The sequence below is a fragment of the Chaetodon trifascialis genome, chromosome 13 (assembly GCF_039877785.1).
Source record: "Chaetodon trifascialis isolate fChaTrf1 chromosome 13, fChaTrf1.hap1, whole genome shotgun sequence".
Taxonomy (NCBI): domain Eukaryota; kingdom Metazoa; phylum Chordata; class Actinopteri; order Chaetodontiformes; family Chaetodontidae; genus Chaetodon; species Chaetodon trifascialis.
The window spans coordinates 1622497-1647227 of record NC_092068.1 but is presented as its reverse complement, the minus strand read 5'-3'; the positions used below and the strand labels follow the sequence as shown (position 1 = coordinate 1647227).

Below are 24731 nucleotides of genomic sequence, written 5' to 3'. Positions count from 1 at the left end.
TTTAAAGAAAGCTAAAAACATTTCTCTCTCCTCTCTCTTCTCTTTAGCATTTAACTAGCTAAGACTGTGCACTTCTGCATTCCATTTAAATTGCTGTATTTCACTTAATTCTATGTATTCTATATAATGAATGTTTACCTAAATTTTATTATTTTATTCTGTGGTTTATGCATTGTCTTTATTTTTATTTTGATCCCTAATCTATGTTACCTTTACAATCATTATCAAGTGGGTTGTATTTGCCATTTTATTTTCCATTAATTTTTTATCCTTGTTTTTTATGTCTCTTCTGTCTAGCAGAATTATTATTATCAATAATATTAGATTAGATTAAAAATTGAAACTAAAATGTCAACCAGCTTTTCCATTTTCATTTTAATATGGTCAATGAACACCCATATGAGTATGTGAAAATGTAAATGCAAAATGGATTATCACATTTAATTTTTAGTCAATTAACACACAATGTTAATTGCAAAATTATAATGCATGGTGCATTACATTTTCATGTTCAAGTTTACAGCATAATTTTAAAATAGTCCTCATATGGGCTTCCAGACAGTGTGGCATGTATTTTATTTATTTTTGATCAGATCTGAGACAAGTGTAAATTACATATGTACAGTTTGCCCACATTCTTCAGAAACAGAAAAATCCCTTAACTGTTTGAAGGATCACCTAACTCCCTCTTCCTGCTATCTCAAGCTGCCTGTAAAAGAAAGTCAGAAACAAGCTCTTCCACTTCAAAGAAAAAATAAGTAGAGCCACTATAGCAATCATCACGATAATGATATTCACTTAGTTCGCAAGGGTATTGGAAAGCAGTCTGCTGATGCTTAGTTGACTCTGTCACGTAAATCTCACATTGCAGGTCATAGCATTCCCTCAAGACTATACTGTATCACTTTGCTTCAGCAGAGATGTGCCATGTTTGTTGACAAATCAGATGTCATTACCTTGATAATGTATAGATACAGATCACAGTATAATAACAAGTGTAAATGGGGGTCATGTCTACATGACTACATGTCTTATTTTCTCTGAAAGGCAAAGGAGGCTCAGTACATGATTACAAATGTTGGGAGGTAGGTGCAACTACATTCATGTCTGTAAAAAATTATTCAAGTCACTCTCTACATCTTTTTTACGCTATTTGAGTGTGACATCCACTAACAAGGGAGCACTAGTAGGTACCTATTTCATCTGGTTAGTGAAATGCTGTTGTTTTCTGTATTTTTGCAGGGGTTTTTTTGCATTATGGTTTTCCTTTTTAGCATTTCATTCATTTGTTTTATTAATTGTGTTTGAGTTTTGTACCTTAGAAACTACCACTACAGACACTCATGTCTTTTCTGATGTATTTTGTGCTTGCAGTTGTGTGTGTCATTTATGAAACAGGTGTAAAGAGTAAATTAACAATAAATCCACTGTAGTGACATAATATACAATGTGTAATCCTGCAAACATACACACCTGTGCCAGGGATGTGCTGCGGCCTCTTTTTGGTTCAGTTGAAGGCCCACCCCTTCCTCCTTTGCTAGACGAACACTTATAACAGCTCCATCGCTGTTGCAGCTCTGAAGCAAAGCCCCACCCACAGTCTTTTTGCTGCAGGCATTGGAAGTGGAACAGATGGCCGCAGCTAACAAGATACACACACATTCACATGTAATTACCTGTAAATACATCATGCTTTTTCATAGTGGTTAAACAGTACATGAATTCATCCCAATCCATTCAGTAGAGAACATTCAGTTTGGTATGGTACTTCCTAGGTTAAGTACACCCTATTACCGAAATTATGCTGAATACAAAATACAAAATAGTCTATTCAAAAGCTGATCCAGTGGCACCAGGACACATCAAAGGTAGCATGTCAGCTAAATCTGTGCCAGGATGCTCCACAGCTCCTGTGTATCCACAGTATCCTGTACATAAAAGTCTGTCCATTTTCAACACCTTGTAAAGAGGATGCTGATGATGAATGATTTGCTCTCACATATTTGGTGCAGTGTTTCAATCTGCTTTTCAAGCTGTGCAATTCTCAGTCAGTCGCTCACCCTCTGTGCAGCGCACAGATTTTGACATGTTGTGTCCTGATCCCAGGTTTCCAGCCACAGAAATCGCAAAAAGGCTTGTGGAGTTTTTTTTAGGTCACACTCGCACAGTACTGGGAAATAATAAAGGTGCTAAAAATATGGTTGTTAAGTTCTGTTTCTTTCATTAATTTCAATCCCTGTGATCCAGGATCCAATTCCCAAAACATTTTCAAGAAAAAAACAAGGTTGTCAGCAAAGGAAAGCCCTGCTTATGCAGTGACTACATGCTACATGCTACATACAGTTAAGCCAGTGTTATTCGAGCATCCATCCATATGGAGTCCAACTAAAACTTTATTTCTTTTATATGAGTATATACATTCAAAAACTTCCACGAAAGCTTGACTTGGTAAACTCAGATGGCTGAGGGGACTACTGTACATTTTTGAATGCTCTTATGTTGTAGAAAGCCCTTGTTACAAATAGATGTTATTAATGTATTAAAACTTCTGAACAGAAATATACAGATGATATAATACAATCATTACACTGTTTTATCAAATGAAATAAAATAAACATTTTTTTAAATTTAAACTAGAATTAACACATGAGTATTGTATACCTCCACCAACAGTTTTTAGAAATTCCTTTCCTAAGATACCGCAATCACAAAGGTCACAAAGCAACCACAATCTCCTTTCCTTGAGGCCAATCTATGAATTACCATCTCTGTGACAGTATCAAAAACAAAAGATTAAACATGAAAGGAATCATAAAATTAGTCTTTATGGCAGAACAGATGCACTGGATTAGTTTACAGTTGCATCTAATAAAGTTGCAGTTGAGTGTATATGCATGCAAAGAGCCACATGCAGTTTGTGAGACAAGTTCTAGCCAAAAGTTATGCCATTTGTAGCATAACTGTTGCCCAGAGGCCTGTTGTACGAAGCATGATTTGGGGTTAGCAAAGTAACATCAGGTTTAACCCTGGGTTTTCAGGGTTACGAAAGTGTTTCACTTCTTGAGTTACCATCTCCATGGTAACTCAAGCTGCACACCTAACCTGTTTGAGATCAGATCATCACAGACTAATTCATATAAAAGCCCCACTTACAGACCAATCAGTTCTCTTGGAAAGTTATGATAGAAGATCCTCGCTCAGGCATGGATTGTGAGAAGGTCTCTTGGGAGGGCAAGTGTGTTCAGACATCAGCAAAGCCCCTTTGGCTTTCCCTGACAGCTTTTGTACTGATATCATCCCACAACAGACATTGATTGGAGCACTAAAGCCTTGAGCTTGTTGTACTTATAAGATATGAAAGTAAGCCTAGAGTGTTAGCTGCTTTGAATTCTGAATTGATATTTATTTTCCATTTGCTCCCAAATCCATTTGACATCACCAGGGTTGCAGATGAAAGAATGAGACTAAAACTGTTATAATGACATAAGAATACATCTAAGCAACACTTTCATTTAATGGAATACACAAATGTAATTATAGACAGATCTATTTATGCCCTGATGATGGAGCAGTGATATTGTAAGCCTATTAAATTATGTATTCACACAATGAGCCGGCTGTCCTTTTTAGTCTGGATTATGTATTTAACTTCACATTTGTCAAATATTATAGTTTGCCCTTTGTTTCTAAAATATGATGCTTTACTGCCAGTAGACTTGTCCATAATTTACAACTGCTCATATGCTCAAGGCTAGATAACCTAGGTCTAACCGCAGGGGTCACGTTAACCGAATATTTTCCGTCGTTGACCGGTTTTTTAAAACGGTGACGGAAAAATCTGAAGGCCATCTGTCATTTTGACAGATTGCAATTCACACCCCTGACCACTTGGTGGCGAGTGAGCATATTAATTAGCTATTGTCTCTCTTGATGCATGACCTTGTTGGCTTCACTCGGAAAAATGTCACGGCAGCTGAGTGTCCGAAGTTGGTGTTGATGGTGTTGATAAAAGAGGTGAAAAAAGAGGGACTGATGCAGTGGAGGATGAAGGACAAAAGTAATCAGCCCTCAGTAACTACGGAGCGAGCAAGCGGCAGCAAGGAGGTCAGAAGGGAGTACAGAGTTCAGTGGGAGCAGGAGTTCTCCTGGCTGAGGAGGGAGGATGGAAAAATGTTCTGCGACATATTTTTCCATCCTATGTCGCGTAACAGATTTGTCCGAGGATGCACGAACATGCAGAAATCAGCATTAACTGACCACCAAAATAGCCACAGCCATGTCGAGGCTTCAAGGGTGCTCAACCAGAGTGTGGCTATGATTAAGCATGTGGAGAAATCACAGGTTGCCTGCAACGAGGCATTAAAAACACAATTTAAGGTTGTGCTGCATATGGCTACGGATATGGATACGAACTTCCGGCGCCGCACAAGTGGCAGCCTGTTACAGCAGCTCCCGCTCACTGTGAGCTTTTTTCCCGTTTTAGTTTTGTCTTCTTTTATTATTCTTTAATATATTATCATGTGCGTGTTTGCAATTGATCGGAGCACTATGGAGACCAAAGTCGCCGTGATTGCTCTGGTCTTTCTCTTGCTTTTTTCATTGTTTACAACCGTGTCTGGGGACCCCATACGCAGCCAGGGCCCTATTGTGAACAGCTGTTGATGCTCCATAACACCGCAGTGCTGCCCAAAGAGAGACCCGACGTTCCCCGCGAGCTGAAAAGGAGGAGACAGGGGAGCCGTGCCGGAGCCGATCCTCGCGCCAGAAGAAGGAGATACAGACCCGTCCTCCCGTCCATTATCATGTCGAATGTGAGATCTTTTCCCAATAAGTTGAACGAATTAGCGGCGCTGACCCGGCACCAGAGGGACTACAGCGTGTGCAGCCTCATGATGTTCTCGGAAACATGGCTGACTCCGCTGATTCCAGACACGGACGTGAAGCTGGACAGCTTTAAGCTGCTGCGGGCGGACAGGACGAGAGACAGTGGTAAGAGGAAAGGAGGCGGGCTGGCAGTGTTTGTGAATGACAGATGGTGTAACTCTGGACACATTACTATTAAAGAACAACTCTGCTGCAAGGACATTGAACTGTTAGCCGTTAGCATGAGGCCATATTACCTGCCGCGGGAATTCTCGCATGTTATCGTGATAGCTGCGTATATTCCCCCCTCTCCTAAGGCTGAGGCAGCCTGTGATGTTCTCCACTCTGTCACAAGCAGGCTGCAGACAGAGCACCCCCAGGCCCTCCTTCTTATCTCTGGGGACTTTAATCATGCCTCTCCATCCTCCACTCTGCCCACCTTCACCCAGTATGTTACATGTTGCACTAGAGACAATAAACCTGGACTTGTGTTATGCCAACACCAAGGAGGCATTCACTTCATCACCCCTCCCTCCCCTGGGAAGATCCGACCACAACCTGGTTCATCTCCTGCCTGTGTACAAACCTCTCGTGCAAAGGCAACCAGCTGTGTCCCGCACAGTGAAGAGATGGTCCGACGAGGCTGACGAGGCTCTGAGGGACTGTTTTGAGACAACCATGTGGGAGGAATTCTGTGATTCTCACGGAGAGGACATTGAGGGTCTCACACACAGCAGTACGGACTATATTAACTTCTGTGTGGAAAACACCATACCCACCAGGACTGTACGGTGTTTTTCCAACAACAAACCATGGATTAACCCTGACATAAAGGTTCTCCTTAAGGAGAAGAAGAGGGCCTTTAAGTCAGGAAATAAGGATGAGCTGAAGGCTGTGCAGAAGAAGCTGAGATGGAAGATCTGTGAGGGGAAAAACAACTACAGAAAGAAGATGGAGGTTCAGCTGCAGGAGAAAAATGTCAGTGGAGTCTGGAGAGGCCTAAAAAACATCTCTGGCCACAAGGAACCTGACTCTCAAACTGCAGGGGACCAAAAGTGGGCGAATGACCTTATTCTTCAACAGATTTGATCAGTCATCTGTCCCTCCCCCAGCCCAGTCTTCCATGCTGCAGCCCCCCCTCTCCCCCTCTGCAACACTCAGCTCAAAGCCACCCCCCACTGCTCATCCCATCAACTCAACCCCCCCCCACCCACACCCACCTCAGCAGCTACAGGCCGGTGGCGCTAACATCCCACCTAATGAAGACCCTAGAGCAGCTGGTCCTTGTTCATCTCCACCCCTTGGTGAGCCCATCGCTGGATCCACTTCAGTTTGCCTACCAGCCTGGCATCGGGGTGGACGACGCCGTCATCTTCCTCCAACACCGAGCTCTCTCTCACCTGGAGAAACCTGGAAGTACTGTGAGAATCATGTTTTTTGATTTCTCCAGTGCTTTCAATTCCATTCAGCCTGAACTTCTGAGGGACAAGTTGAAGCACACCGGGGTGAACCATCACCTCACACACTGGATTCTGGACTATCTCACCAACCGTCCACAGTACGTGAGGACCCGGGACTGTGTGTCCAACACGGTTGTCTGCAGCACAGGGGCCCCGCAGGGAACGGTCCTGGCTCCGTTCCTCTTCACCCTCTACACTGCAGACCTCTCATACAACACACCCACCTTTCACCTGCAGAAGTTCTCTGACTACTCTGCCATCATCGGCCATCACAGATGGGGATGACAGAGAGTACAGAGAACTGACGCAGGACTTCATGGACTGGTGCCAGTGGAACTGCCTCCAGATCACCCCAGGGAAAACCAAAGAACTGGTGGTGGATTTCTGCAGACGAACACTCTGCCCCCTGACACCGGTGAACATCCAGGGAACGGACATTGAGATGGTGACATCTTGGGTGTTCACCTGAACAATAAACTGGACTGGACTCACAACACAACCACACTTTACAAGAAAGGCCAGAGCAGACTTTATCTGCTCAGGAGACTGAGGTCATTTGGAGTGCAGGGGGCACTCCTGAAGACCTTTTATGACACTGTGGTGGCATCAGCCATCTTTTATGGAGTGGTCTGCTGGGGGAGCAGCATCTTGACAGCTGACAGGAAGAGACTTGACAAACTGATCAAGAAGGCCAGCTCTGTCCTGGGATGCCCCCTCGACTCAGTGGAGGTGGTAGGAGAGAGGAGGATGATGGCTAAGCTGTCATCCATGATTGAGAATGACTGCCACCCTCTGCAGGACACTTTAACAGCACTGGAGAGCTCCTTCAGCAAGAGACCGCTTCACCCAAAGTGTGTGAAGGAACGCTATCACAGGTCCTTCCTTCCTGCAGCAGTCAGACTTTACAACCAGCAGTGCTCCCAGAAGACCACACGCTCACAAGACTTTCAACAGACTGCACTATAATACACATTAACTGTGTTCATTCATACTGTGAAGATATTTGTATCTCAACTTGCAATGCAATATATCAATTCCTATGTGCAATATAGGAAACTATTCACTATCATTACTCCAGTCAGGAGTACTATCATTCAATGTGAAATGTCAGTACTGATGGTTCATATTCATATCAGTGTGCAATATCAGTATTGTCTGCTCATATTTCATTACTCCTTGTTTATATTGTTTATATTGTTTGGTTGATATTTAATATTTAATGTCCTTTTACTGATGCCCTCTATGTTTACTATCCACTTTTGCTGCTGTAATACCTGAAATTTCCCCACTGTGGGACTAATAAAGGTATATCTTATCTTATCTTATCTTATCTTATCTAAAACAAACACCCCGAGCCACCTGTATGCTGACCTGATAAATCTCTTACAGTCTGTCGGCTGTCCAAACCTTAACAGTACACACACATACACCCACCATGAGACAGTCAGTCAGATGGAGGAGGACTTAGCAAAGACCATAACCAGCAATATTGATGACTGCATCGCCAACAGCAGATATGTTGGAATAATAGTAGATGAAACCACTAATATCACGGTGGAGAAAATGCTAATCACATACCTGACACTTCAACAGAAAGGGGAGCCTGAAACTGCATTCATCAGCAATTGTGCAATTCCCTCTGGCACTGCTGAATGCATCACAGAAAAAATAAAAGATGTACTGTCGGGCCGTGGGGTCGCTGTGGCTCAGGTTGTTGGACTTGGAAGTGATGGAGTGAATGTGATGGTGGGTTGAAAGGCTGGAGATGCACAGCAGTTGCGCCAGAATGACTGTCCCTTCCTTGTAAACATTCATTGTGGTGCGCACAGGACAGTGCTTGCTGCCCGTGATGCCTCCACAGCTGTGCGTCAAGTAAGTGCATATGTCACCACTGTTAATAACATATACACATACTACAAGAATTCCCCCATATGAACATACAGACTAAATGAACTTCAAAAAGAAATGGGGTAACAGACCTGCTGAGCCTAAAACAACCATCGGATACACGCTGGCGGTCGCTGGAGAGGGCAGTTAAGGGCATACGTGCCAACTGGGCTGCTCTGGTTTTGGAGTTGAGGGAGGAGGAAGATGCGAAAAACTGCCTGGTAGCTAAGGGCATCAGGAAGCACCTTCAAACATACATGCTCCCTGCTTTGACTCACTTGCTGACTGACGTTTTGCCCGTGGTGAACCGCATGAACCCCACGTTAACATCTCTTCCATCTCACCTGTCGTGAGCATGACTGTGGCCAGTCTGGAAGGCTTGATGAATGGGGCAGGTGAGGCGGAGAAAAAATTCAACGAAGCCTCACAAGATGGCAAGTTCTGTGGCGTCACACTCACACATGCAGACGCGCAGACATTTTCAACTTTACGCACAGAGAACATCACGGAGGTAACCAAATCAATCAAAAAAAGATTCCCATCAGAGCATCTGAGCATCATCTCTGACCTGGACACCGTACTCAATGCATTTCGCTATCCGGGTGCTGACAGCGCTTGCTGCGGGATTTCCTCCCGCTGAAGCAAGTGCTTGCGGGATCAGGAAACCCCTTGTTCAGAGAGTCTTCACTTGGAGAAACGTTCCCTGATTTCAAAACTTTGGCTGAAGTGGCGCTTGTAATTCCAGTTTCCAGTGTGGCAGCAGAGCGCGGATTCAGCCTCCAGAACAACATCAAAACGGCCATGAGAAGTTGTCTGTCCGAGGCAAAAGTCCAAAACCTCATGACAATAGCCTCTGCAGTAATCCCACTTGAGACATTTGATTACGCACAAGCGGGCACACAATTCAAGTCCATGCGGACCAGGAGGAAGGTGTGAGACTGCAGTCAGGTCACAGCAGGTGAACTGTTCATATTTTAAGTGCAATTGTTTAATTTCATTGTTCATATGTAGGTACTGGGGCCACAGTCAGTGGCTTTTTGTCACTGCAGAGAAAAAGTTACATATTCATCTGCTTGATGTGTGATGGCACGGTGTGGATTCACTGTTAAGCTTGTTCGGACTCAATATTAATTAAAAATGAATGAAAATTAAATGCTATTGAATATGTCATTATTATCATTTAAAAAATTTAAGTGACGGGTAAAAATAGATTATGACAGGATTTTTATGACCCTGTCAGTCAAAATGACATACAACGAACAAGTCTAGTGCAACCTCTGGTCTAACCCTAACCCTAGTGGGATTGCAGTTGTTAGAATTAATGAAGCCAGATAACCAAAAGATATACATGGGTATGCTGAACTATACTGAACTTGTAGTACAGACTCCAGGAGTTAAACACCTCCAGTGTAAGTTACCTGAACACAATGATCTCCTCAGCTGAGTCCTGCCTTCTCTTGTACTGTTGGAGGCAAATGTTACAGTAGTCCTGCCGTGGATGGAGACCCTTTGTGACAGCAGCCTGTAGCTGAGCCAGGGACCAGTGAAGGTCATGGTTCAACAGATTGGTGGTTGTTTCAAGTAAAGTCTGAAACAGGAAATACAGCATTATTAGACAGCTGATCTGTATTTCTTTTATCATGTCAATTAGATATATATATATATTTTTTAATATTATTTAGAAATATTATTTATCCTGTACAAATATTAATTACAAGTATATTCCTATTGCCAATAAATAGCTAAATAGTTAGTAGTTAAATTTGTTTTTCCTCTTATCAAAAGTAAGAAAATAACTTTTTTTGATCATTGCATTTTAATACCTTTAACTTTTAATATCAAAAAACATAAATAACTTGTAGGAACCCTGTGACATAACATGTCAGTCAGTGGGGGAGTGATGCAGCTTCTAGCTGTGATTTGCTTATGGCAAAGACACTGTTCTATTGTTTATCTATAAATCACAACATTGGGCTTTTAATGAAAAGGGCCACTTTGCAGGATTTTATCATCATTCCTGTTCGTAGGCAGAGATGGCAAATTGACTGTATGCAGAGGCACATTTTCAGTTTGCCAAAAGGCATGTGGGCAACTCCCCAAATGTATAGAGGAAGGTACTCTGGTCAGGTGAGACTAAAATTTAACTTTTCAGCCACCAAGGAAAACTGGCACAAACGGACATGCACCAGACATAGAAATGGCCCAGTCAAAGTCCAGACCTCAATCCAATTGAGAATCTGTGATCAGACTTGAAGATTGCTGTTAACAAGTGAAAACCACCCAACATGAAGGAGCTGCAGCAGTTTTGCCTTGAGGAATGAGCAAAAATCCTAGTGGCAAGATGTGTCAAGCTCATAGAGACTTATCCAAAGCCATTTGCAGCTGTAGTTGCCACAAAAGGTGGCTCTACAAAGTACGGACTTTGGGGGGGTGAATAGTTATGCACGCTGAAGTTTTCTGTTATTTTGTCCTATTTGTTGTTTGTTTTCATATAAGGCTTTTCCTGTCTGACGACCACTCAGAGCGCTTTTACAAGACAAGCCTGCATTGACCCATTCACACAACATTCATGCAATCGTGGCCTGGCCACCTGCTCATTAGGAGCATTATCACAATCACACACCGATGCACGACATTTGGAACAATTTGGGGTTCAGTATCTTGTCCAAGGATACTTCAGCATATAGGCCAGGGATCAAACCACAGACCCTCTGATAGGTGAATGACCGCTTTACCCCCTGAGCTACAGCTGCTCCAAGAGGGAAAGGAATATGTTGAAATATGATTATTGTTACTGCAATCTGTATCTTGTGAATTCACCACCACCACTTCTGCAACAATGGAGCAGGGATGACCATCATTAAGCTCTTTCTGGCAGAAAACTGTTACTGATTGCGGCTCAGCTTGTTGTGTTCAATATTTGGACTGGGCAGTAGTGGGGTGAAACTCCACCACCAAGCCTACCAACTACATTTGATCTAACCAGTGATGAATAGCAGTACAACTGTAATCTCATTAAGTAGCTTGTGGGGCCACCATAATGAATCACGCATTGCTTTACCTGCTCATAGTTAAAAGTGTCCAGCATACCCAGAATGAGACCTTGGATCTCTGCCAGCTTTCCTTTTCCATAGACAGGGTCCTGACAAACACATGCATGTAGAAATCATCACATCATGAGTCCACAATAAAGAGTATAAATGGAAATATCAATGGTTTCTCTTCAAAGTTAAGTCATACACATTCATCACATTTTTCACTCATCGCATAGCCTTTTAACACCACAAACACAATGCTTCAGGTGCCTTTAGAGTGCATATGTATATATACATTTTTTACACTGATGTCATGGCCACGTTTTGACGGAGATGTAAAAAAAACACCAAAAGGACTAATGGGGACTATAATGGAGGATGAAGGGGAAGAGGACAAGGATGGTGAGAAAAATGAAAAAGCATACACTGAACTGATACAGGTTTTGGATGACAAAAGTCTTTCCCTGATTATGAGAGAAGCAGCAGAAGATGGGAAAAAAGCCTTGAGGACAGTGAGAGAATGTTACACAGGTCAAGGAAGGTCATGCATGATTAGCTTCTACACAGAGCTAACATCTCACCAAAAACAGCATAAAGGACTATACAGATGGAGCGGCCTCGAAATTCCCCTCCAGGCCAGAGGCCATCCAGCTCCCAGCCGGCTCCCAGCCGGCTGCCAGCCAGCTACCAGTCGTCCCCCCCCCTCTTGGGGGTGTGCCCAGAATCCACTATAAACATGCCTCTTCATTCAATTGCAGGGTGTCACCAAGAGATGGCGTGTCCCTCACAGGAACACATCTCAAGGGCAAAGATTTTTACTCCACTACATTCATCTGCTTTAGTAGGCTTATTTGTAGTTAGGCAGTCACAGTTACTCAACTATTTTACGTTGATTATTTAGATCAACTTAGAAAAATATTTCTCGCACAAAGTCTTAAAAAAGTCTTAAATGTGTGTTTCCATCAGCCTGTTTTAATGCATATTTTCGATTTGCAAACAGAAAATTCCTAAGTTTTTCTCTTACAATATACTGTATGAATTTTTTTGTGATTGTTGCGATAAAAAAAAAACAAACTCGTGTAAAAAAGTTGTATATAATCACTTCATATATGACAATAACCATACTTCACATTACAGAAACAGTCGAAAAGATTCAGTTCCCATCTTAAAAAAAAACCAAACAGTTTTAACTTGAGAATGAGAAGCATCAGCTCAAAATTACAGAATCATGTGGCGGAGATTTGGCGCAGTTGGTAGAGCGTCCGCCCCATGTATGAAGCTCTCTGCAGCGGCTACGGGTTCGATTCCGTCATTCAGCCCTTTGCTGCATATTATCTTCTTCGAAAAAAAAAAAAAGTTACAAAATCATTCCTGAGTCATAAAAGTGATGTAGCTTTACAAAACAGCCTGTGACTCCAAGAATAAACAGGCTCCATCTGTTTACATAGAGTTTGCTTTTGATAATTATCAACAAAAATGATGAACTAATTTTACTTTACATGCGCTGGAACAGAGACAGAGCTGCAGGAGCAGAGCGCGTCATCTGGAGATTCCAGGGCTCGCCTATGTTTTCCGTAACAGGCGCGCGGCTCTCGGCAAAAATAGACCAGGAAGCGGCCAGTAGACAGTCATATTAGTATTGGTTGAATATGCGCTAATTTTTGCGATCGCAAGATTTCCTGGTCGGACTGATAATATACATTTTGATGCATGAGGGAGGTGGGAAAGTTGGCTTATCCATAAATGTAATTAAGTGTAATGGAAACATTTAGTGAAGTCTATAAAGTAGCAAGCGACACAATATTAATATCTGTGGCACAAATTGATTTTTAATTACTGGGGGTACGCGCTCCCCTCAGCCCTCCACCTATTTTACTGGCCATAGCTAGTCTGTGGGACAGTGGGGGCTGGGAGCCTGTTTGGCTGGCGACCATCCATTGAGTTAGAACAAAGGATACACTGTAATGCAAATAATGACTTTTCAGCCAACAACGCGGCCAGCTCGACACTACACATGCCTGACAGAGTGACAGACAGGAGAACATCATGATGCCTGTGGTGATGATGCGCGATGTGTCAGTGAAACTACAGGTTTACTCAGCTCTGAAATGTGCCGGGAGTTAATCGCTTCAAATGCACAAATGCAGTGAAGTTCACAAACCACCAACAGTTTATAGAATAGGATGGACTGTCTATCAGTGGCCATTAGAGCAGCTCTCTAATAATTAAAATAGATGTCACACTGTGTGGAAGAGCTTAATAAGTTAACAAGAGATTTGGCCACGACAGCTGAAACAATGAAACAATTGGATTTATACTTTATCCAAAATCGGGGTGAAATATTGCATGCCACGGATTAGATAGATACAGAAATCTTCATCTGAGAAATACTCATGATACTGATTTCACTGTTTATTGGCCGTTTTCATGTGTGTGTGTTAACTGATTGGCCAATAAAAACAGGTAGATTGGCCCATCTACATCGGCCCATTGGCCCTTTACGCCCCACAACATTGTTTTTTTTCATTGGTCTGATTGGCCCATTAGGATTATTCATGATTGAATGTAGGTGTCCGTGCGGGGGATAAGGCTCGCTGGCTGTGGAGGGAGAGTTGATGTTGTAGTAAGAACCCGTCTGCCTGGTCTAACATGATGAAGTCATGTTGAACATTTCCGTTTCCCAAAAAAACATTTATTTGAGGTGCAGCGGCACAATATTAATATCAAACACGCGTGCACAACGCCTGGCGTAAAAAAATGCATTCTTGGTGTGCTTCTGAGTACTATGTTTACCCGCGACTATAATTTTTTTTTAATAGTTACTGTTTATATTCATTGCGTGAACAGTCTGAAAAAAGAGACAGAGACACAGAGAGGAGGACACAGACAGTCACACAGACAGAGTGATGAAAAAGATCAGTGATAATTAACTACAGTATATTAAGCCTATGATGTTGAACATCGCAGTGCGCAGTGCGAGCCGTCTGCTGCGCTCCGCAGCCGCCTGTGAAGGCGAACGAAATCTGGAACCTTTCAGCTCAATGACATGACTTTGAAAGCACCAAGTGATTTGTTTTAACGAATTTCGTTAGATTAAAATATGTAGAACTGTAAAATATCACTTCCATGAGGCTGTTCAGTCAGACATTAACAGATCACAGGCTGAAATTGGCATTTCATCCTCCCGTCCCTCCCTCTTCAGCGCACTGTAAATGATTTCTGTCCAGTAATATACTGTACACACACATACAGGACTCTGCGTATTGCTGGTCGCCGCATCAAATAGCGACCCGCAAATCTAAAATGCGCTACAAACAGGAAACCCACCAACTGAAAAGCAGAGTGGCTCCGCGAATCAGGCAGAGTATTAAACATTTAACTGTTTAGCAGTTTAGAATGCTAGAAAAACGCGACGCACAACTTCTGTTATTCATGATTAATTTTCTGGGCACAAATCACTCGGCACGCGGAGATGCGCTGGGAGCCTCTCCAAAGGTGGAGAGAGATGTGGAGGAAAAGGCAGGATGGGCAGATGAGCAGATCCAAGAAGTTTGTGAACGAGCACTACAATAATGTGGATGATTAAGCATAATTATATTTAAAAAACTGCACAGGGTGCTCTACTAGACAAGCAGTTTTTCTTACAGCAGTGGAGGCTATGTGCAGATCTAATGAATGACTCAGCAAAGCTGACATGGTAACCAATTAAAATGACTGCTCCTCCTGGTGGACTGATCAAGCGAGGGCAGGTAGTTTCCGCAAATGGAGCTTAGGGGCGTTACGAGTTGGCCCCGCGCCGATGACGTCATCGCGGGGGATCTCATTACAGTCACGAACCCGCCTACTGCAGAGCAGGGACCGGTCATGGACCCGCCAGGGCCCCAGCATGAAATTAGGGGAATTTCGAGGCCACTCCATCTGTATTATTCATGCACAGACGGTTATTACAGCACTGAGAAATGCTAAAGAGACTGTAAAGAATGGGCTGTAAATTGCAATGATTCTGAAAATGTTTCCCAAATAATTTATGCCATTTGACATCCTCATAATGATAAGAAGATAACTTTTGGTGAGTTTAAGACCAAGTTGAGAGGCTACAAGAGCACACAGAAGTTAAACGCCAATGTGACCGACAACATGATGAAGGCAAATAGCTGGGTGAAGGGGTTATATAAAGAGGGCTCAGAGATATGTTAAACTGCTACAACTGTAGCCAGAAAGGGCATAAGGCCTGGAAATGTACAGGTGAGCACTGAGAACAGAGACAGTTGTGCAGTTTTAGTTTAACTACAAGTGGGTCTGTTTTTTCATTGACATCTAAGAAGCAGCTAATAGTACATGTGAAGCAGAGTACAGTGCCTTGCAAAAGTATTCACCCCCCCCCCCCCCGGCTTTTTACCTATTTAGTTACATTACAACCTGTAATTTAAATGTTTTTTTAATCTGAATTTTATGTCATGGATCTGCACAAAATAGTCTTACTTGGTGAGGTGAAATGAGAAAAATATATATTAAAAAAAGAAAAAAAAATTTGGCATGCGCATATGTATTTAACCCCTTTGCTATGAAGCACCTAAAAACTTCTGGTGCAACCAATTACCTTCAGAAGTCACATAGTGAGTGAAATGAAGTCTACCTGTGTGCTATCTAAGTGTCACATGATCTGTCAGTATAAACACACCTTTTCTGAAAAGCCCTAGAGGCTGCAACGCCACTAAGCAAGAGGCATCACACCATGAAGACCAAGGAGCTCTCAGGGTTGGGTTAAAAAAAAAAAAAAAATCAAAATCTTTGATGATTCCCTGGAGCACCATCAAATCCATCATCTTAAAATGGAAAGAACATGGTACCACAACAAATCTGCCAAGAGAGGGCCGCCCACCAAAACTCACAGACCAGGCAAGGAGGGCATTAATCAGAGAGGCCCCTTTAGGTTGCTTGGCTGCCTGCCGTCGGTCTTTTTCCTTTTCTGCTGCAGGTGCCCGGTAGGCGGGGTCATTGTGAATGTTATTGGGAGCACCTGGGCCTGGTGTTCCCACTACTTAAGCCCACGCCTGACTGACTCCAGGGGAGAAAAAGAGAGAGGAGAAGGAGGCTCCACTCCCCAGAGCGGCCCGATGAGACTAAAATTTAACTTTTCAGCCACCAAGGAAAACTCTATGTCTGGTGCAAACCGAACCCATCCCATCACTCCAAGAACACCATGTGGATGGATGTTTTTCAGCAGAAGGGACTGGGAAACTGGTCTGAGTCAAGGTAAAGATGGATGGTGCTAAATACAGGGATATTCTTGAGCAAAACCAGTTTCAGTCTGGCTGTGATTTGAGACTGGGATGGAGGTTCACCTTCCAGCAGGACAATGACCCAAAGCATACTGTTGAAGCAACACTGTGGTTTCAGGGAAACATTGGAATGGCCCAGTCAAAGTCCAGACCAATTGAGAATCTGTGGTCAGACTTGAAGATTGCTGTTCACAATTGAAAACCATCCAACATGAAGGAGCTGGAGCAGTTTTGCCTTGAGGAATGGGCAAAAATCCTAGCGGCAAGATGTGGCAAGTTCATAGAGACTTATCCAAAGCAACTTGCAGCTGTAATTGCCACAAAAGGTGGCTCTACAAAATACGGACTTAAGGGGGGTGAATAGTTATGCACGCTGAAGTTTTCTGTTATTTTATCCTATTTGTTGTTTGCTTCACAATTAAAAAAAGATGCATGCTCTGTAAATGAAATGATGCAAAAACTCAAACAATTCATTTTAATTCTAGGTTGTGAGCCAACAAAAAATGAAAAATGCCAAGGGGGGCGAATACTTTTGTAAGCCATTGTATATGGGCCTGCCTGCTACTGCACAAGAAAGTCTGTATCTTGTACAGTCATTGAGCAGGAATGATAGTGAGTGCCAATGTGTATTTTATTGTATTTTTTTAATCAACCAATGATATTAATATAGCCACTTAATGTTATCCAACAGCAGACATGTTTGTAGATGCTTTGAGTAAGCCTGTAACAAATTTCAAGATTGACAAACATGTGGGATATATCTTTGGAATGTGAACTACCACAGATGTGGAATGTTTAACTGTGCACAAAGGTTTTAGCTGACCAAGTAGTGTTGAGTATGACTTGAGCAGTAAGTGAGGGTGTTAGCTTGTTAACTAAGATGCTCTTAAGGTGTACTCATACACTGGCTCTCTGGCAGCACAGATGATGAGCATATGTGATTTTTCTTCTGCAGGTAACAAAACCTACTGTACCTGTTTTGTGCTGCTTTAACAGTAAGTAGTATTACCAGTGAAACAACCTTACTGACTATGAACAAACTTGTTATGTGGATAACTTTTCTAAAGTTTGAACAGCTACTCTCTTCCCCTGCATTGAGTGGCTATGGTTTAATGGAAGTAATAAACTTCCAGGTGTCCTAAGATACTGTAAATCTGCTATCCTAAAATTTGGGATATTTGGGGCAGTACTGGGCCATATAAGAAAATCATGGCACTACAACGTGACCCAAAATCTCTTGACTATTAAATACTCAACTGCAGGAATATCAGTGGTTTTCATGGTGGGAAAAAATGTCCAGAGGGATTTGTCAAACCATTCCAGAGGTATAATTTAATTTTACAGCCCATCACATCATAGAACTAGTGTGACAGTGACTGCTTGGATTTTGGGAAATTTTTATAGATGTTTTTAGAATTTTGGAAACCACTGTTGCCAACCAGAATTTAAGTGGACACAAGCTACATTTCTTTGTGAAGCAGGTCCACAGACAGTGACTGTTACTCAGAAAAAAATACTTTAAGTAGGAAAGACTAAGAAAAACTGCACAAAAATACAAATACACACCTGGAGAATTCGTTGGATGATGGCAGGAAGAGATATAAAGCTGCTCATGCAGTTGAGAACCTTCATTGTCAGCTCCTTCAACACTGAGACATACACAAACAACATTAATATCATCTTAGGGTTCTTTCACGTCTACAAATTTGGTTCAGAATTTCAAACTTTTTAGTTTGATCCAAACCAAAATTACAGGTGGGAAACCTTACCCAGACAAATGGTCCAGAACAAACAGCAAAATCCTGGTCTGATGAAAAAAGTGGACCAAATCAAATTGAACCATGCCTCGGTTTCTTTCTAGTGTGAAAACTTTTTGGTATAATTAAGACTTTCAGACCAATTATAGGAATTTCAAACCAATTACAAAAAAAAATACAACACAACAAAATGAGCTGTGGTAGTATATTGGGAGAGGAGAGCAATTAACATTTGGTTAATCAACTTTAGAAAAAGTCAGTTTAAAAAAATGTACAAAAAAACCCAGACACCTTTCAATTTGCTCTCTGGGAGGATGAGAGAGGGAACAACTGAAATGAATTGACAATACACCAATATCAGATGCACGGCTGTCTACAAGCATAGGGATTTGCAGCTTTTGTGTAGGTGATGACAAGAGACCTAGGTAGTTTTGTATAGTATGCCTGCATCATTGCAACGTCAAAGTGAAACTCACCAGATCAAATGTATAGAAAGTAACAAAATAAAGTAACAAAAATGCAGATGTTTTTGGACTTTCATGAGTGAAAAAAAACTTTACCATTGTGCAAACAGGGTTGTCCCTTTCTGTGCACCACCCTGCAAGATTGTTCAATTCTTCCTGATATAAATTTCCATCATCGTTTGTAATCCAGGATTGTTATTGGGCTCCACAGCTTTACTTATAGTCACTCTCATCAGGGCTTTTCTTACATTCACTGTGGTTACTGACAGTGGCTGGCCCTTTGTAGGTGGAGTAGACTTTACAGCTGGCTCTTTGCTGAGGAGATCAAAGCTCATCTCAGAGTTTTCAATTCAATATTCCTTTATTCATCCCGCAAGGGGAAATTCTGGATGTTGTTGATAGATTTTGCATTGCATGGTGTCTTAACATGCATTTGTAGATGCAGAAATTTACTGTGTTTACCCACAATGGTTTTCTGAAGTGCTCTGAGTCCATTGTAGCCATATTGGTTTCTAATGCAGTGCTGCCTGAGCAATTGAAGGTCACATTTCACATTCAATGCTGGTCACATTCAGCGCTGGTTTTTGGCCTTAACTCTTACATGCAGGGATTTCTCTGGATTCCCAGAAACTTTTAATGATATCATACATTGTAGATTGTGAAATCCCTAAATTCCATGCAATTGTGCATTGAGAAACATTCTTAAACTGTTGCACTATTTGCCCCCCAAGTTTTTCACAGTGATGAATGTAACCCCATCTCTACTTGTAAACAGCTGAGCCTTTCAAGGATGCCCCTTTCATACTCAATCATGATACTATCATCTGTTACCAATTATTCTGTTTACCTGTGGAATGCTCCAAACAAGTGTTTTCTGAGCATTCCACAACTTTCCCAGTCTTTTGTTGTTCTTGTGTCACCTTTTTTAGAATATATTGCTGGTATTAATTCAGAATAAGCACATATTTACAAAAATCAGCAAAGCTACTGTATTATAGAACATTTAATACATTGTCTTTCTAATGTTTTCATCTGAATGTCAAAAAGGATTCACAAGTTCTCACTTTACGTTTTTGTTTTTTGTTTTTTGTTTTTTTTATCACGTGTCCCAACATTTTTGTCATTCTTTTCTCCTGGGTTGTAGCTTCATCTGTCCACATTTTAACTAAGAGTTTGACCCTTTTTATCAGCTAGCAGTAAGAAGGCTGAAAAAGCAGGGAAATATGGTCTGGTAGACCAAAATGTGGGTGGACAGGGCATTATTGCTGCCAGGCTTGTTCATGTAAACATGATCTTGGGTACTACTTCCCCTATTAAAGTCACCAGCTACAATAAAAATACTATCTGGTTGTTTTGTCATGATACTGATGATGAGCTCACACAGTATGCATTTTTTGAATCTGCATCTGGAGGAAGAAGACAGCAGCAATAAAAACTGGTTAGATCTCTGGGAATATAGTATTGTTGACATCTTAACAATAAAACCTGGACATCGGACATTGCCCATCAGTGTTGTCTGTGTTTAGCACTAAGTCCACCTCCCCTCGTCTCACCAGCTTGCATTCTTCCACTGTGGAACATGCTCTGCCCTTCAAGTGCAATAGCTTGATTTGGGATGTTGTGATCGGGCTAGGTCTCTGTAAAGATGTGGGCACAACAGTCTCTGATTTCCTTTTGTAAAAATTACCTTATTAGTCTTGAGTATTATTTCATCCACTTTATTTTACCGCGACTGGACATTAGCCAAGAGCAGACTAGGCAGTGGAATAGTCTTAGGTATAATCTAGTTTAGTTCTTGTTCCAGCTCTTTTCGCTCTCTTCCTGAGGTGATAGCACCGCTTGTGATAGTGTTCGGTCCTGGTGGTCTGGCTGGGTGGTCAGAAGGTGTTGTGGGCATTGACCATCTCAACGTCCACTCCACTTAATCCAATCCCTGGGCTTCCCTGTCTGACAATGAGTTTATTTCTGTCCCAGGTAATAGGTAATTCAATAATAATCGTGAACAAATAAACTGACACAAAAATGTAGCTATGTAAGTTTGAGGGAGCTACTGGTCACTGCATCTGCCATCGTCACCATGCAACACATACATAGAAAAAGAAATAACAAAAAAAGGTGCTTAGTGGCTATATATAGCATGATCGTATTATAGATGTCATGAAGACTGACATAAAGAATTATTTATGGACACACTTAAAACTGCATTCATTGACTCTGGGCTATTGGGTGCAGAGGAAATTAAGTTAAAAAAGATGACATTCAGTGCAGACCTGCATAAAGATGATACCCAGCTATATTTATCAATGAAGCCAGAAGAAACCAGTCAGTTAACTAGACTACAAGCATGTCTTCATGACATAAAGACCTGGATGACCTGCAATTTTCTGATGCTAAACTCGGACAAAACTGAAGTTATAGTAGTAGGCCCTAAACATCTTAGAAAGTCACTTTCTGATGACATAGCAGCTATGGATGGCATTGCGCTGGCCTCCAGCACCACTGTAAAGAATCTGGGAGTTATCTTTGACCAAGACATGTCCTTTCACTCCCATGTAAAACAAATTTCAAGGACTGCCTTTTTTCACCTACGTAATATCGCAAAAATCAGGCATATTTTGTCTCAAAATGATGCAGAAAAACTAGTCCATGCATTCGTAACTTCCAGGCTGGATTATTGCAATTCTTTACTATCAGGCTGCCCAAATTCGTTGCTGAATATTCTCCAGTTGCTCCAGAACGCTGCAGCACGTGTTCTGACAAAAACCAGGAAGCGAGATCATATTTCTCCAATACTCGCCACTTTGCACTGGCTCCCTGTAAAGTTTAGAATAGAGTTTAAAATTCTCCTCCTTACTTATAAAGCCATAAATGGCCAGGCACCTTCTTATCTTAAAGAGCTCATAGTACCTTATTGCCCTACTCGAACACTGCGTTCCCAGAATGCAGGTCTACTTATGGTTCCTAAAGTCTCAAAAAGCAGAACAGGAGTCAGAGCATTTAGCTATCAAGCTCCTCTCCTGTGGAACCATCTTCCAGTCTTTGTCCGGGAGGCAGACACTGTCTCTACATTTAAGAGTAGGCTTAAAACCTTCCTTTTTGATAAAGCTTATAGTTAGGGCTGGCTCAGGCTTGTCCTGGACCAGCCCCTAGTTATGCTGCTATAGGATTAGACTGTCGGGGGACATCCAAAGATACACCGAGCTCCTCCGTCCTTCTGTCCCTCTCCATCCGCACGCTCTCATGTCCTACCACAGCGTGTTACTAACTTAGCTCCTTCCCCGGAGTCTCTGTGCTTTGTTGTCTTGCAGGTTCCCATGGACAGTGGCTGAATCTGGATTGTGGATTTCAGCTGCATCTCCTGCCTTGGCCCTGCCTGACATCCACTGCAACTGCTACTGCTATTATTACATCCACTGTCACTGTTACTGTGACTGCATGTCTGTCTCTCTGTCTCTGTCTGTCTCTCTCTCTCTCTGACTGCTTGTCTGTCTGTCTGTCTGTCTGTCTGTCTGTCTGTCTGTCTGTCTGTCTGTCTGTCTGTCTGTCTGTCTGTCTGTCTGTCTGTCTCACTCTCCCTCTCTTGCTCTTCCTCTCTCACCCAACCGGTCGAGGCAGATGGCCGCCCACCCAGAGTCTGGTTCTGCTCGAGGTTTCTGCCTGTTAAAAGGAAGTTTTTCCTCGCCACTGTCGCCAAGTGCTTGCTCATGGGGGAACTGTTGGTTTCTTTGTAGATAAAAGAGCTTGGTCTGTACCAGCTCTATATGGAAAGTGTCCTGAGACAACTTCTGTTGTGATTTGGCGCTATACAAATAAATTGAATTGAATTGAATTGAATTGAATTGAATTGAATTGAATTGAATTGAATTGAATTAAAGAAGTAATGGTCTGCATAGCTGCTTTCAACTTACTTTTGAGCTGATATTTCAAATAGCTTTCAGCTGTTATTCTACAACTGTTAATTCAGCAAGGAAGAAAAAGAAAATCAAAAGAAAAAGAAAGAACATTGAATTTACAAAGTTATATGTGTGCATGTTTTTTATCTATGTATTTACCATCATACTTAATAAAATTGTGATATGAATTTTCCATGCCACATTAAAATCAAATCACAACACAGTAAACAAAGTGAGGATGTGCATTGCATTTTTGTGTTGTCCAGCAGAGAGCAGCACACAGTAGACCCGCCAATACTAAATGCAAAGCACTGTCATTAGTTTTTATAACACAAAGAATGGTAAGGGACTGTAACTTCAATCTGGGCCAAAAAAACTTGTCACATGTGTAGTAATACAAACAATTGGGCACGTGTGTGTGTGTGTGTGTGTGTGTTTACCTTCAAATGTGTGTTTGGCATTAAGTCCCTTCACTAGTTTTTGAGAAGCCATCATGGTCTCCAGAAGTGGAAACCACAGGACCTGTGAGATAAAAAAGGAATGAATGAGTAGGCAGACAGTGTTTACGTCCTCCTGATCCTTCCATGCACACACACTGATATTACCTCTCTTTGTTGCTGGTAGAGGTTCTGAGAGCTTTGATGACACAAGGCAATTATTTCATTCAGTGAATCCTTTACTCTTGTCAGTGTTGATTCACTGTCTCTCTCCTTTTCATCCCATCTTCCATCTCCTCCTTCAACTCTTCTGTCACTCTGAGCAGTGAGGAGACTCAGTTTTTCCTTCAGTGTCTTCAAAGAATATATAAAAGTAAATTTGTGACAGTAACAACTACATAAAACATCAGTGGTGTAAATCAAGTATATTTAGATAATCATTTACTGTATTTAAGTAGAGTTTGTTGCACAAGTACTCTACTTGAGCATTTCCAGTTTATGTGAATTATACTTGAACTTCATAGCTGTCAATGGTGCCTATATGCATACCGAAGTGTGGATATTGATATGATAGATACAGCATTACTGCTTTGGATTCATGTGTCAGATTGGTAAAGGCATATACTACTCACAAAAAGTTAGGAATATTTGGTTTTCAGGTGAAATTTATGGAAAATGTAAAAAGTTCACGCTACAGTGATATTATATCATGAAAGTATTGCATTTAAGTAGAAGCATGCAATGGTGATTTCCTCATCTCAAACAATTTATTGAAACAAAAGTCAACAACAGTATACCACAACAAAAAATGTCAATGTCTCAATAACTTGTCATGTGCCCTTGAGCATCAATTACAGCTTGACAACGACGTCTCATGCTGTTCACAAGTCGACTCATTGACTGCTGAGGCATGGCATCCCACTCTTCTTGAAGGGCGGCCCTCGGGTCATTGAGGCTCTGGGGTACAGAGTTACAAGCCTCTACACAGCGACTCAGCTAATCCCATAGGTTTTCTATGGGATTCAGGTCTGGAGAAAGTGCAGGCCACTCCATCTGAAGTAACCCAGACTCCAGCAGCCATTCCCTAATGATGCTACCTCGTGCCACTTCCCTCTGAGAGCATCCTGTTTGAAGCCTCACAATGGCAAGGTACTGTTAATCAATTTTTATGTGTCGTCTTGGTCTCATGATGTCAAAACGTGAACAGCATGAGGAAGAGGACTTTTTAAATACCAAATCTAAATGAACCCAGAAATTTATTGGTCGATTCATGGATCAAAGACCTGTTGTGAATTTTGCCGTTCAGCTGTGCAAAAAGTACTGAAACACTGAACAGTTGGACATGTGCATTCAAAAGTTTAGAGAAGGTCAAATTAAGTTCACCTGTAAAGGTTATAGTGCATTTTAGGTTCATCCTGAAATTTCACCCGAAAGCTGAATATCCCTAACTTAGTGAGTAGTGTATAATGAATTCATTAATCTAATAAATGATTGCTCCCCGGGTACTTTGTAGCTACCTCTAATAAGACTTCAAAAGCTCCTTGAAAATCTCCCTTCTTCTCCAGTAGATAGGCTGTGGCCTCATTGTGGTGGTACTTCTCTGTTATCTAGAAAAAAGACATGACGAGAAAGATAAAGACTTGGAAGTGATGT

At 41.8% G+C, this 24731-nt stretch overlaps 1 protein-coding gene across 1 annotated transcript in view; it reads right to left on the bottom strand.

Annotated features, from left to right (window-relative positions):
• The window catches only part of vps8 (VPS8 subunit of CORVET complex), a 171908-nt gene that overhangs the window by 19209 nt on the left and 127968 nt on the right, over nucleotides 1-24731 (bottom strand). The window contains exons 36-42 of the mRNA XM_070977476.1: nucleotides 24596-24685; nucleotides 23247-23432; nucleotides 23082-23163; nucleotides 18094-18176; nucleotides 11272-11352; nucleotides 9629-9798; nucleotides 1474-1642 (exon numbers count right to left, since the gene is read on the bottom strand). Coding sequence (XP_070833577.1) covers nucleotides 1474-1642; nucleotides 9629-9798; nucleotides 11272-11352; nucleotides 18094-18176; nucleotides 23082-23163; nucleotides 23247-23432; nucleotides 24596-24685 — 861 coding nt within the window. The remainder of the gene's footprint in view (nucleotides 1-1473; nucleotides 1643-9628; nucleotides 9799-11271; nucleotides 11353-18093; nucleotides 18177-23081; nucleotides 23164-23246; nucleotides 23433-24595; nucleotides 24686-24731) is intronic.